This window comes from Aotus nancymaae, unplaced genomic scaffold (genome assembly GCF_030222135.1).
Source record: "Aotus nancymaae isolate 86718 unplaced genomic scaffold, 86718_ANA_hifiasm-v0.15.2.pri h1tg000040l, whole genome shotgun sequence".
NCBI classification, from domain to species: Eukaryota; Metazoa; Chordata; class Mammalia; order Primates; family Aotidae; genus Aotus; species Aotus nancymaae.
In genome coordinates this window covers 22,106,486-22,121,767 of record NW_026988454.1, presented here as the reverse complement: position 1 = coordinate 22,121,767, position 15,282 = coordinate 22,106,486, and the positions used below count along the sequence as shown (strand labels likewise).

The 15,282-nt window shown below is 41.0% G+C and overlaps 1 protein-coding gene across 3 annotated transcripts in view; it reads right to left on the bottom strand.

Annotated features, from left to right (window-relative positions):
* Window positions 1–1,593: 1,593 nt before the first annotated feature.
* Window positions 1,594–15,282, bottom strand: part of EPM2A (EPM2A glucan phosphatase, laforin) — an 86,790-nt gene continuing 73,101 nt past the window's right edge. For 2 of the 3 annotated variants that reach the window (XM_012452848.3, XM_064360598.1), the window contains exons 3-4: window positions 10,654–10,895; window positions 1,594–3,997 (exon numbers count right to left, since the gene is read on the bottom strand). In XM_012452848.3, coding sequence (XP_012308271.3) covers window positions 3,720–3,997; window positions 10,654–10,895 — 520 coding nt within the window. In that variant the 3' untranslated portion in view covers window positions 1,594–3,719. The remainder of the gene's footprint in view (window positions 3,998–10,653; window positions 10,896–15,282) is intronic. The other variant, XM_064360597.1, reaches the window with a different exon arrangement.

Below are 15,282 nucleotides of genomic sequence, written 5' to 3'. Positions count from 1 at the left end.
TGATAGAGGAAGGGTCTCGGAGAGAGGGAAGGCCAGAAACAGGGAGACCAGGTAGAAGACCATTTCTGAAATCCAGTCTTGGGATCACACTGGCTCTGACCAGCATTGTTCAGTAAAGGAGGAAAAACACAGAAACTGTAGATGCTTTAACAGAATTTCCTGATGACTTGAATATGACATTTGAGAGAAAGAGGGGAGTCAAGGACGACGCTGAGGTCTGGGTCCTGAGCAGCTGCAAGTGTATTTCCATTCACGGAATCAGGGAAGACTTTCAGAACAATGGTTTAGAGAAGGAACAGAGTTGTTTTTACTGTTGTTCTTCCTCTTTCTTATTATTGCCATTGTTATTGCTATAATGAAGGTAGCTTTGTCAATCCTTTCCCCTTTACTCTCAGTCTCATCTTCTATTAGATTTTCTTCTTTTTCTAGCAGGTACTCAGCAACGGCACACCTGTTCCGTGATTTGCTCAGCATGTTACATTCAGCTGCTTCCTTTTCCTACTGCGATGTAGTCCCACAGACAAATAAGTGGATACTTAGCACATCTCTTTCCTGGGCACGTAACCTTGGATCTCCCCCTCTGCTTCTCTAGTCACACCTTCTCTCCCTTACCCCCACACAAAACACCTGCCTTTTCTTCTTTTGGAAAAGACACTGCTCTTTACTTTTTCTCATTTTAGCCATTTTTCTTTCTCTTACTCCAATTTTTATTAATCTTTACACCACTGCTTACCCACTAACAATACTGTCTGCTCTCATTCCTATTAATTCTCCTATGACTTCTCAGTGTCACAATAAATCTCCGAACCTTTCTTCCTGACTTATCCTTTACCTTTGGTCCCCAGTTACAACTTCTGTGATAGGAAAAAGTCATTTGATGTCTCTGGGTCTGTTTGCTCCTCTGTAAAACAATGGCATTAGATGAGATTATTTCTAAAGATACTTTCAGCTTTAACTTCCAATCCAACTGATTCCATGTTTAGCTCTTCAGTGATTTTTCATGTGTGACAAGTTCCATTTCATTTCCTATTTCCTAACTCACTTTCAAATCTCTCCTTTCATTACTTTCTTATCATTTCCAAAGTCTTAACCACGTTTTTCATCATTATTTCTTATACCAAGCCAAGTGGTTTTTACCACACCTTAATGATGGCCAAAGAGAGTGTTTTGAGTTGTGCTTTAGATTTTTCCTAATGCTAGCAAGCAGAATACGGAAGGATAGTATTTCAAGTCTAAAAGAAAACAACCTCATTCAGACATTCCTTCACTGTGATTGAGATCTTCTTATATTGCCTTTGAGAAATCTGGGATTGAAAAGTTTTGTTAAACACCAGTGACAAGCAACTCATGGCATAGTATCTGCTTTGATTTTCTCAGACACTCTAAGTTTTCATCCTCACTTCTCTGTGGTCCCTGCCTTTGACTTCCTTTGTCATGTAACTGCCAATTTTGATTGTTAATGAAAGAGGAAGGGTGACAAGAAAGAAACAATTTAGCTCAGCGGCTTGCCCCCTTTACAAATAAGGAAACACAATTTGTCCTTCTAGATTTCAGACTAAGCTGCTAACATGTCTAAAATCCTGTACACAAAGATCTTTGTAAATGCTTTTATTTAGCAAAATTTTGGGGTGACTTTGAAGTACATTAAACATCCCATTCATTGAGGAAAAGACAGTTTATTCCAAAACATTCTTTAATAATCCTAACCTGATTTTGTCTATAGGAGAAAAAAGGAACAAAGGGAAAAATCCACCTGAAAAAAAAAATCTTTGTATCATGGAAATTATGAAGCTGGATTTCTTAGACATTAAAGAAATTCACACAGACACACACACAATTGGTTTAAAAATTCCATTTTTGAGATTAAATTTTCACAACACATTATGACTGCAATGAGTTACTTGAATACCAATTGTTACATCTAGTTATTTTTAGCAAGGGAGCTGGACTTCACATTACTCAATGCTAGCTTATAAATTTAACTTCGTAAAATTATATGGGAAATGTGTCCTATCCAGCTGCTTCTGCCCAAAGCAAATGTCATCCTCCCTAAGTGCCACAGTGATATCTCCCCTCCTCTGAGCTCCACCAAAACTTACCTTGTATCCTTCTTGTCCGCCACACCTCCTAAATAAGAGTCCCTTGTATCTATCATATGTTTTTGTGGAAGAAAGGAAATGCAGAAAAATAAATAAGCATCATAGTTTAATAGGAAAAGGATGGGCTTTGAGTCAGACAAACCCAGCTTTGTATATCACCCACCTCATCTATTTATTATTCATCATGTGACAACAGGAAGTTGATTTAGCCCCTCTGAGACTTAGTTTCCCCATCTTTATAATGGAAATAATGAGACCTTCTTCACTGACTATTGTGAAGATTAAACTGGTTATGATTGTAAATCACCTTGCACATACAGGCCCTCGATTAAAAAAGCCACTGCTCCTTATTCTAGCATAACACTCATGGTCCAGTCCTGCATTACAGCCGGTTGAACACAGGTCTGTTTCTAGGCTGCACACTTTTGAAGGCAAAGTTGTTCATCTCTGTATTTCCTGTAGAACCAAGACGGATGAGCTGCATAGTCTGGAGGCTCAGGAACTGCATATTATACTAAATTGAGGGCTGAGCCAGGAGGGCCGAGGCTGTGAATCAATTATCCGTGGATTTGGTCATTGGGGTTCTTTTGGTAGTATATTTCCTCTCATAAGCTTCTATTCTGGCCTTAAAACAGCCAGTCACGTTTTAAATTACCTTGCACAAAATACAACCACTTTCCTAGATTCTTTGGCAACTGATCAGAACACGATTCTGTGTCTCACTATAGAAACTCCTGCAGGCATATCAACCAGACCCTGAGAAAGACAAAACCGAATGCACTCCACGATGCTGAGAAAACAAATTAACAAGGTGTGTTGAAAAAAGCGCTGAGTCAAGTAAATACAGATTATTAACTCCAGCTTGCCCTTGACTAGTCATGAGACCTTCGGCGAGTTACCTATGCTCATTAAGCTTCAATTTAACTTTTTGATGTCTCAACTCTAAAAAATAAGGGTATTTTTGATTTGTTTGGCAGTTTTGAAGGAAAAAACAACAAATGAGAGAGAATTCTACTTTGGTTGTTACACAGGTTGCTGGGTAGAGAAGGAAGGTGATGACTTAGAACAGACTTTAATAACCGTGACGCAGGATAAAATACAAGTCCCAAAAGCCATTATTTTTTAACATAGTGAGCTCTTCTTTTGTCATGGTTCAGGCTTCTCAACTTCCGTCCTCCTTTGGCAACTGACCAGCTTACACACACACATTAGTGATGAAATCCACATGGCTCCCGATCTTTTCCTCTGCATGACAAAGAGTTTCAGTGCAACAGGAAAGTGCTGTCATGGATCCATCATGCAACACATGTAGTGCTGTGAATCAAAGGCCTCTTCGCCTGCAGGCAGCAGGAACTGTATGCATTACGCTTCTGTCTGACGCACAGCCTAACTGCTTCAGGCTTCTTCTCATGTGTCAGTCACAGCTTTCTTGTAGACTATTTCAAAGACACAGCCCAAAACAAAGCATCATCGAAAGCCATCCCCAGGTAGAAGTGGTTGGCCTGGGGGAAGTTACACAGTCCTTTCCATTCAGGTAGAATCCTCGTTTCTAGGTCATTTGACCAACATCACCCCAGGCTCCTCAGGGAAATCGGGAGGCAGCAGAAGCAGGCTGACCAGCTACAGGCTACAAAGGGAGGAATGAACCATCCCAAATTTCTGTAAAAAATCTTCTTGTGCCCGGGCCAAGGCCTCTTCATCAATGTAGACGGCCGGCCTCTTGGCCATGAGGAAATACTGCACCTTCCTCAGATTCCAGCCCATCACGTACTGGAGCCAGCCGCAGACGGCCGCAGTGGAGCGGCCCACCCCAGCGTTGCAGTGCACGTACACGGTGTGTCCGTTCTCCAGCAGCGCGTGCAGCAGGCACACCGCCTGGGGCAGCATCTGCACTCGGCCTGCGGTGGGGAAAGCACAGCACACATGTGAATGTGAATAATGAAACCTCCAGATACGGCTGCTGAGATCTCCTCCAGCTCAGCCTCACATCACAGGACTGCACGGAGCAAGGCAGGGATACAAGAGTTTGCTTTCTTCCTTCATTGTGAAGGAAAAGGTGAGGCCACCTTAAAACTCGATAATAGAAAAGTGGAAAGGGCACTCCAGAGGCGAGAGCCCTCTCTAATCCTTCTCTCAGTATTGCTGTTCCTTTAAGTGACTTCACCATCGATGCAAACACCCCCCAAAGAAAAGTGACCTATCTCTTGTCATCAGAATGCACTTTCACATCAAAAGTGTTTGCAGAGATTGGTCAGAGTTTTAGAGGATTTAAAAAAAAAAAATCAGTTGTCAGATCTGGCCACCTGAATTTCAGGGAATCCAAAAGTATCTTCCAGCTAAATGCAAAACACAGAAGTGGCTCGTATTAGTTAAAGGAATCAATCTGTTCATTCAACATATGCTCACTTTCATTTGTTCAACGGAATGGCTAACATTGTTCGATACAGATGGGAGAGTCAATTGTTCATTTATTCCCTCGAGATACAATGAATGCTAAAACTGATTTAATTTCCATGTTTTCGGGGAATTATATAATTCTCTAATTAGGGGTTTATAGCTATTATCACTTCATGGTTACTATTTTGATGACTGGATTATTCAAATGTCTTCTCATCAGGCCGGGAGAGGATGCACTGTGCCCTGCTGAGGCCTGGTAGACTCTGCTTGCTCTTTCACTCTGCAGGACAGAGGTGCGCCCCATAATCATTTCTTTGAGCTCATGGATGCCTTAAGTTTCTCCTGCTCACAGGTTCTCAGTACAGAGGTATTTTGTAAGTTGGGTTTTTTTTGTTTGTTTTCAGGGGGCGGTCAATGTAAATTATTTCAAAGGGAAAGGAAGAGGGAAGTGAGTCCTGGGTTAAGCTCCACGCTCATGACTTGTCATTCTCTAGCTACAGGAACACCGTGACCCCAAAGGATCCTCTGATGGTCACACATAAGAACCCTGTGTGGCCTTCAGGTTGGCATCCTCATTGGATGACCAAAGAGGTGGGAACACCCCTCTCTCAAAAGATTTCACCTGGGGATCTGCGGTGAAGCCTAGAATTCCCCATGACAGCCACTACCGTGAGTTTAAACTTCCCTCTTTAGATGTCCTTTGTTGAAATGCAAGGCCCCTGAAGGAGCCAGCATAACACACTGTGATCAGGCATCAGCACCTGAGAAGGACAGAGTTTACCAAGGACCACAACATGGCTTGAAGGTCCCTCAGTGGCCATTCCACTCAGCCAAGCATCTACCTCAGCTTCAGGCTCAGCAAGCTCTGAGAAGGAGCAGAGGCCACATGGAAGCCAGGATAATAATCTAAAGCTCCCTGCTGTGGCTGCCTCTCCAGATACTATGTCCCTTGGCAGGAAACAAAGAAGCATCACTTAATGTATATTCAAGTATTCCTCGGATGCCCAGTATGTGAATAGAGCAGTGGTCATCTGCAGTAAGAGCTGCTGGACTCAGAGTCCCAGCCCCTGGCACTCGGCGCATACAGCATCAGTGTAACCAGCCTGCAAACAAGATCCTCCCTGGTCCCAGTCAAGATCCCTTCCCCAGACCTGCTCTCTGGCCAGAGGTTCCCCTAGGGTGGGTCTGCAGCAAATGGCACACATGATGCAATACATTGCCCTTTTCATTTTATCTGTAAAAGATTTTTCAAGAGGTGTGAACACAGCCTAGAAGTTACAAAGGAATTTTGTTAGTTTGAGGTTCTGTGATCTCAGACACATACTCCTGAAAGGTACAAGTCAGCTAAATACAGAAGCTCCTAAGGCTCCCAGCTTCACCCAGATTTCAGCATCGGGGCACAGCCATTCATAATCTTCTCCCAGAATCACTCAAACGCTGCACTGAAGGGTTATCAAATATTAAAACAACACAAAGAACAAATAAATAATTAAGAAGGGCACCAGAGCAGTAGCCAGTCCAAGGTGCCCACTCATTTCAGCCTGGCCTCAGCTGGAGGCCGGGTTGATTTAGATCTCTTGCGACTGCAAATCCCCCTCTTTTGTTGATGGTAGATAACATTTATTGAGCCCTTTCTACCTTCCCAGCGCTGTTGTAAGCATTTTACATGCACTAGCTCATTTACAACCACCTCTTAACAATTATGAGGTCAGCACTATTGTGATCCTCAATTTATATATGAAGAAATTGAGCACAGACGTTTGCCCAAGGTTATTCCCTAAGTGGCCACTCAAACCCAGCCAGTGTGACTCTGAAGCCTCGGGTCTTAACCACTGTACCGTGGTCCTTCGCTAATCTACCTGGTGAATGGTACTTGATGGCCCGCAGCTTGTCAATCTGGATTCTCAGTCAGTCCCTCTGCACTCACTCACCAGCCCATGCTGCTGCTCTTTCCCTGGGTGAGAAAAACGTCCTCCCTGGAAATTAACACTTCTGCCCTATCCTAGAGGAGCCCTCTCAAGAGGACCATCTCTCTCTGCTTGAAAACTACTCTAGGAAGCCTAACCTAACATAACCAACGAAGGAATAAAAAGAGGATCCCAGGGAGTGTTCACCTTGACGTACCAGGTTCAACAGAGCAGTTATAGATAGGCTCCATGTGGAATTTAATTTGATAAGACAGTTCCATTCGTAAAAACAATAAAACCTCAAGAAAGACAGAAAGCCCAATCATTTAATGTAAAATATTCCAAACTTTAAATGTTGACAACTGAGATGAAAAACTATAAACCCTTTGCAGGTCAAACAAGACATTCTACCCTCTGTGTTTCTGACTCTGAAATTTAATACAGGCCCCAGTTCTCAGTAGATGCTCCATGCACACTCATTAAGTGCAGGAATAAAAACAAGACTAGAAAAACAGCAATAAAACCCTATTTGATCTGAGACACTACTAGGCACTTCTAACCTAACTTGTGGCTCACACCTGGTTCCAGGCTAATCTGACTCTGGAAGGATTAAAAGCTTCCTGAAAGCACTATTGAGCCAGCCAAGGTTTCGAGGAGAGGGAGGGACAGAGCATTTGAGTGGGCAAGTGAAGTAGCCTGAGGTATTAGGGCCTGAGATAAGGGAGAGGGGTCAAAAGGCCCTAAAGACATGCTTTATCCAAAGTTGATCTTGAAAGAAATCCACAGCTTTCAGCCTTTCCAATTCTCTGTCTCTCACTCTCTCTCTCTCTCTCTCTCTTTCTCTCTCTCTCTCTCTCTCTCTCACACACACACACACACACACACACACACACACGCACACACCCCTTTCCTTTCTTATTTCAGAAGCAGATATATGATGAATATATAAAGTGGGGCATATCTTTTTTTTCTATCTTTGAAGTGTAATATAGATAGGGTTCATCTTATCTATAACATCCTTTGGTAGAAACTTAAAGACTTAGAACTAATCCTACAGTCTCAACCTTGTGATTTTCAAAGCCCTTTCATATCAATCACCTTATTCTACTGTTATAGTCCTGTAGGGTAGAAATTCCTATCCTCATTTTCCTGATGCAGGAACTAGCCTGCCGATATCCTCCCAGCTACCTAGTGGCAACCAGGCTTATGCCAAGGTGTCCTGGCTCCAAGGTCAGCATCTCTGTGCAACGGCAGAGCTGAATTCGGTGTGTTGAGTGAGGGGAAAGAAGTCAGACTTTGACAACAGAGGACTTCACAAAGCATATGAACTCATTTGGGAGGCAAGGGTAGACACTGGTTATAAATAGCGCTGCAAGGACAGAGGTCAAAACAATCTGAATATCTTCTATGCAAAGAAAATTTTAATGAGCAGATTTGTTTCATTTTTTTTTTTCAGGTGAGTGTTAGATTTGGCAGATTTTCATTTCCTACGTGAAAGACACAAGCCAAAATTTAAAAAGAAATCTACACCACCTTCCACACACGACAAAGTGTACAAGAGTAAGGATCGATGGCACAATTGATTGTAACAGGTCTGTGACAACCAGCGGTGACAGTCAAGCCTAACAAACTATCTTTCTCAGACTTCAGCTGACAGCATAATGCTGCGGCTCAAAACACTTCCAAGTGGGTTTTTCTCTAGAGTTCTAAAAAATATTCAGCTGATTAATCTATGAGTTCATTGGGCTAATATTGTAAACCACAGAGATTGGTCTATTTGTGAAAAGTTCCCCTGTCACGCTCAAGTGGTCATTAATCCTTCAGTTACTCCCCGAGGTTAGACCAAGCCAAAGAAATCCATTAGTGGGTCTTACAGCTGGCCCTTTATCAAGTGGGAGCTTGCATTTTGCAGCTCTCAGGCTGCCCCACTGTCTCAGCCTGGAAGAAGTGACGCTGTGCACTAACAGATACAACTGTGACCTGGTGACTCACTGACCTCAAAAAAGGTGTGAACAGAACTACAATGGGTCCTTGGGGATACAGTTTTCCCTCCGGCTCCCGCAGAGTCCAAAACTAACCAGCAAATTACCTATCTGTCAGCAAAGCCTTCAGGTAATCAGTGTGTGTGCTGGGATGGGAGGGCGGGGGATGCATGGCACAGCTGGCAGCCCAGCTTCTCCCAGCCTCATCTCACATCATTCTCCAATGGGATAACAATGCTGTCAAATCAGATTCAGAGATGCTAACATCAAAGTGCTCTCTGGAAGCTATGGTCCTGCAAATCCTGTCTTCTCTGTTTTGAAACCAGGAAAACCAGCTGGACAAGGTGAATATCACCTAGATTCAACCAATGTACGTCTTCGCAAATTAAGCTGTTTTTGTTTTTGTTTTTTCTTCCTTGAAGAAGGGCAGCGCTCTTACAGCTAAATCATGCTTCCTTAGATCAGTTTACCAAGAGGAATAACCAGACTGTCAACAGCTCTCTCCACTTTCAAAAACAAAAATTATACCCCATCCCCAGTGATGATTTAGCTTAGACACAGACCCACAAAGGGGACCAGCCTGGCCAGGAAGACCACCTGATCTCCATAAAGTGCGGAGGTGGGCGAGGCCCAGGGACATAGGTTTCCTGTGGTCCTCATTGTCATCTTTCTTGCAGACCTTTCACTCTTGGGGAGATAAGCTACTTCCCTTGCAATTTATAGGCTTTGCCTAACTCCAGATGATCGTGAACATAAGGGGTTGAAATTACATGGGTCTGAAGAACCTGCCTGAAGCGTCTGTGTGAGAACTCAGGGAGAAGCTTCATAGCTGGCAAAGCTGCTGTCTGCAGCAATGTTCTGGGCCTGACTGCCAGCCTTGAAATTCGGAATGGGCCTCTTTTTACTTCTATGACATGGGCAATAACTTTTTTGTACCTCAGTCTCTTCCTCTGCAAAATAGAGACAACTACAATATCTGCCTGGAGTCTTATTATGAGAATTAAATAAGCTAATTCTTGTAAATTGCTTAGGAGAGTGTTTTGTACATAATATACATTTGGGGGAAGAGGTCTAAAGATAGAAACATCTCTGAGCTGCACATCACCGCCCTTCTTTCCCCAGGATAGGTGGTCACCAAACTCCTCAGCCTCTGCCGTTTCCAAAGCTCTCTGCTGCCCCCTGCTGACAGCGGGCTTGATACTATCGGTGTGACTTGGTTCTCTCCTCCACTGACTGTAGTTATTCCCCATTCCAACAAGTACCCTATTCCACAACCGGGCTAAAATCCATATCATTCCTCCAAAATTCCATGCTTTTGTGCCGTGGCCTGTGCTGCTGCTCCCTGCTAGCGTACCTTTCTCCCTCCACATCTACCTATCAAAGCCATGCCCACCTCAAGTGCCATGGCGTTCATGCAGTCTCCCTTTGTCGCTGCCCGGAATGTGCTCTTGCCGTGCATAACCCTCCTCCAGCACAGTCCTCACTCCTCTCTGACCCCTTCCTCTCTGTGCTGTAACTAGTGTGGAACTAGTCTTACTGCACAACTGCTTCTTCCTGCCATAGGATAGCGTCTAAAGCCCTTTTTGTCGCTCAAATACTGCAAGATCATTTTTCCTCATTCTCTGATCCACAGCCACATTGGTCTTTGAGTTTTTGCAACGCTCTTTGCTCTCTCCTGCCACAGGGATTCTTTTAAGCCGCTGCTTCTGCCTGGGACACTCTCTCTACTCACTCTTTCTCCAGCCCTCCCTCAGATCTTAGCCCAAACAATACTTTCCAAGAAATCCCTCTTTGACCCCACTTCCTTGGCCTGATTACCTGTACATCATCTCATAGCAATATCTATCTATGTATTTTTCTAATCAAAAAAAATTCATCATAGTTTTAAAATTCTATTTTTAGACATGTAATTAACATTTGCCATCCCTATAGGACTATGAGCTCTGTGGGGGCAGAGGGCATGCCCGTCTTTCTTTACTGTTGTGTTGCCAGCTACCAGCATAATGCCACATACCCAGTACATACACAATAAATATGTGTTCAATGAATAAACAAATTAAAGAAGCCACATTAAACAGAATCTTAGCCAGTGTCAAAAACATATGCATTATATATATTAAATCTAAAATCTTATATATTTTCATTTTTACCATTTTTAAGATACTAAATTAAAGATAGATAGATAGACAGACAGACAGAGAAAGAGCCAGCAAGAGTCCCTCTGAAACACAGTCAGCAAGGAGGCAGAACAGTTCTTCTGATCCTTACCTTCAGTGCTCATATCTGGGGTTGGCATCCAGATGTAGGCCAAGCCTTCTTCCTTATATAGTTTAATCATAGTGTCTGCAGTCATGGGCTCTGGGTAGCGGTTACAGCCTGAGGAATTCTGTACAATATCCCATTCCGTCTGGAAATTCATTACAGCTGTAATCCCCAATTCATGCTTCAGTTTGATGGTTACATGTTCCACTTGACGAGGGCAGCTACCCAGCCAGATATTTGGTAGAATTCTAATGAGAACATATGGAGTCAACTATTACTAGTAGTTCTGATTTGAGGTTTAAGGAGCTGAATAAAACATGTAGTATTAAAATATAACTAACCTTTAAGTCTGGCACAGAAAAAGCTAGATTTTTTAGAATGTGAACACCAATGTTATTATGGAAAGAAAGAACACTAAAGTGTTGATGCTTTGGGGAATGCAAGTAATTCAATTAACTAGAACGCCAGGAAATGGACATTTGCAAACAAAATCAAGCAATATGTTAAAGTAAGTCTACCAAGTTGTACCTATTCCATAAATGCATATATGGTTCAACATGATAAAAATCCATCCATAGACTTCAAATACTAACAAATTAAAGGTGAAAATTCCTATAATTATATAAATAAATTCTGAAAAACAAATTTCAGCAGGCATTCCAGTTTAAAAGTCTATGTAAAAATTTCAAATAGTATGAGACTTTTAAAATATGCTAAAGAGCAGAAGCTAAGCAACAACAGACTTCTTTTAAATAAAATTAGAGTCACGTTTAATTCCATTAGTACCCAGCAGTGTTCTATAGGTTTCATCTAACGCTACAAGGTAAGAAGGAGAAATCGCAACATAATTTCCTTTTGGAAATTCTCATTGAGGTTTATTATGGAAAAAAATAATGAAATGAAAAAGTTAAAAACTCAGAAAATTTTTAATAACCCTTTAGCAGGAACCCAAGCAGAAAAAAATAAAATAAAATACATGTATCCTCTCCTGTAGGGTAAGCAGAACTCAAGTTTTAGAAAGACAATGCTGGATCTTGTGAGATATTCTCACTGAGGATGGTTAATGCTGACATTAGAGAACTGTGCAATTGACTTCTCTTGTTAACAACATTGACAGCAGCCAACAGGAAAAGAGCGAAAAACAAAAACAGGCTGGGTGCAGTGGCTCACGCTTGTAATCCAGCAGTTTGGGAGGCTGAGGCGGGGACTGCTTGAGGCCAGGAGTTCCAGACCAACCCACCGAACATGGCAGAAATCACCTCTCTGTAAAATTACAAAAATTAGCCAGGCATCGTGGCGCATCCCTGTAACCCCAGCTACCTTGAAAGGCTAAGGACTGAGAATTGCGTGAACCCAGGAGGCGGAGGTTGCAATGAGCAGAGATCACACCACTGCACTCCAACCTGGGCGACAGACCAAGACTCTGTCTCAAATTAAAAAAAAAGAAAGATTTCATATAACATTTAGTAATAATTGTCTGATGCTAGGCCAAGTTATTTATCAACTCTAACCTGTTGGTGTACTCATCTTTAGAATAGTCTAAAAATAACTCATAAAAAATCTTGTAAGGATAAATACAATTAAATAATATACCTGAATTGGACTGAAACCAGTGGATGCACAATAAATGCAACTGGATTTCGTGTCTAGCTATAGAGATTTACTTATTTTTGTAATTTACTTTGCATTACATTGTAAAGACTAGTTAATGTTTCATTGTTTCAGATATTATTTATTTGAATGTTACGGAATAGGAAATACTCTATTTTTTATATGAAAGCTGGCTTTGTTTTTTGCTTTTTTTCCTTTTGGTGGTGGTTGTCATTGTTGATGTTAACAGGAGAAGCCAATTAACTAATCCTCTCGTGTAGTCATCACCCATATTCAATGAAAATTATCTCATAAGATCTGGCACTATCTGTCTAAAGCCTGAGCCCCGCTTTCCTTATGAGAGAAGATAAACTTTTTCTGCTGTGTTCTTGTCTAAAGGGTTATTAGGAATCCTTGTGGAAATCCTTATTGTGGATTATTATGGGAAAAAATGATAAAAGTTAGAAATTGAGGGAAGACTTAATGGTGATGGAAAGAGGGGCATGAAATCCAAGGCCTTCATCTTATTCTTGACCCCAGTTAATTCTTACATACTCTGCTGGACCCAGTGGACTGAGAGGAAGGCCTTGAGCAAGGACACTCGCAGGGTGCCCAAGAGCTGTGCTTCACCAGGACATGGATAGTTGAGCATTCGGAGAAACGTCACAGCTGCTTGGTGACTGCACCTTCCCTCTGGCTATTGAGTGAGATCTGCCTCTATCTAGATGTCCCATCCCTGTTTCCAGATCCTTTAAAGATCCCTTCCCCAGGGACCTGCTGGATGCCTAGCGAGGTGACAGTGCTGGGCTGCCATATATATACTTCGGGGTTTAACTGAGCACACTAAATCTCCTAAGCTGGAAAGGAGGGAAGTGGACACTTCAACCATATAAACAAGAAATGGAACCTATTATAAGACAGTAATGAATTTTTTTAACTGGAAAAAATTTAAAGAGGACTGGTAAAATATTAAAGAGAATATTCATGACAGGCAAGCTAAAATCCAAATACTACTCAGCATTTTCTTGAATATTGCACTCTTTGAGCGAGTACTAGTTAGTATTTAGCAAGTCAGTAAATTCCAAAATAAAATGGCTGGCTGATTTTTCATACAAGATTACATAAAAGCTCAAGAATAGTTCATAGAGATATACAAAGGGTAAATTAGGACATTTGAGCCTGCAACGTAAGAAATCAGAGTCAGCATATCCCAAACCAGAGTCAGTATACAGAGTCGCATGTTGTTGCTAAAAGAGGTGTTATTCTATCATCTCCTTCAGCCCTGGCCTTCAGATGTTTTTAAGATGATAGGGAAACTCAGAACAAGTCAAAGATAAACAAGCCTAGAGCTGATACCTTAACACATATATTTCACACATAACATTTCTGGTGGAAATAAGCCCTTAAAATATATCCAGCTATGATGGAAGTCAGAGTCCATATTTAAAATTTCTGACATTTTAAAACAAGATGTTCTAAACCTAGGAGACAGACAACTAAAGATAAACTCTGAAAACAAACACTATATTGAAAGACAGAAAAGTAAGGTTATAAAGTGATTTGTACTGAATCATCATATGGGACTCAGAGACAAAGACTGGGTCTGCTGGAAACAAACAAATCAATGGATTCTGCTTAATCAGACAGCTACAGTTTGTTTTCCAAAAGTAGGTGATATACTTCTAGTTACAGGATTCACTGGGAGTAAGAAGATGCTTTCTAAAATGCAATTAAACTTTTACTCATCCATTCAAAAGAGGATAACTTGATACCATTAAAAATCCATTTTTGCTCATCTCACCTCATTTTGGTATTAATGTTATTTGAAACAATTTTTAAAATCAGAATTTTTAGAGTAAAAAGAAGCTTGTTGAAATATGAGATTAGAGAATAAAAATTCTCTACGAGAGTAGCTTTAATGCAAGACATACCAAAATTCAAAGATATAATGGAATAAAAGTTATACCTTACAATTATAAATTATGTTATAAAACTTCCAGAGACTTATTTCATAAATAATCCACTATCAATAATGACTCAGAGATTTCTGGCAGCTCCACTATAGACTATTTGGAAATGCAAAGAGATGCCAACGGAACCAAAAGGGTACTGTTACTCAGTCAACCCAGGACAGAAGTTCTCAAACCTGGCTGTACATTCAAGTCACATGAGGTACTTTTATAAACACATTTATTACATTATCTCTGAGGCTCCACCTCAGAGATACTTACAGAGAGGCCCAAGAGTTAGACCTATAATTCTGTAAGTTGTTTGATTTTTGGTCTGTTTAGAAATTAACTAGATTACATACGCATTTGCTAGGTCTCCATATGCATGAGAAGCTAATATACAGAGCTCATTACCTTTTTTTATTAGCAGTAAAAAATATGGAGATGAGAGAAGATAGGCTTCCTCAGTCTGACATATCTACAAATTAAGTTCTTATCTTTGTCCAAAAAATAGTGTCAAGACTGCAAATGATTCCCAGGTAGTGAGGAGTGAGAAATTATCTGTTGTGAGAGACAAGGTGTATCCATGTGTTTAATGCACAGTATCTTCTAACTGGTCAAAACTAAATCTACTTCTGAGTCACGGCAAATATTTAATATAGTCCTATGCATAAGAATATACTTTTGTAGAAAATAATTATTAAACTAGGGTTTTGACCATTTCTGCTGTGCTATAACCACATTAAATATAAATAAAATCTATCCTAGTAGTATTACTACTAGGATAGATTTTATTTATATATAATCTGGTTAGTATTTAACTTAGCTAAAGACCAAGGAGAAGAATAGATGGCTGACATTCTAGAACCTTACTTTCTTGGACTGCAAATCAAAATCAATTTAATTCATTTGAGTGAATCTGGATTTGTGGTTCCAGGTCATCACATCATAATACTACAATATCTGTTTCATTCATCAGGCTTGGACCTGTAGTCCAACAGGTACTGAAGCATATGAATCAGAGCCTCAGCTGTCAGTCAAAGGAAGCCTCACTGTCAATAATGAGTACATCTGGCAGAATGAGCATCCGAGCACT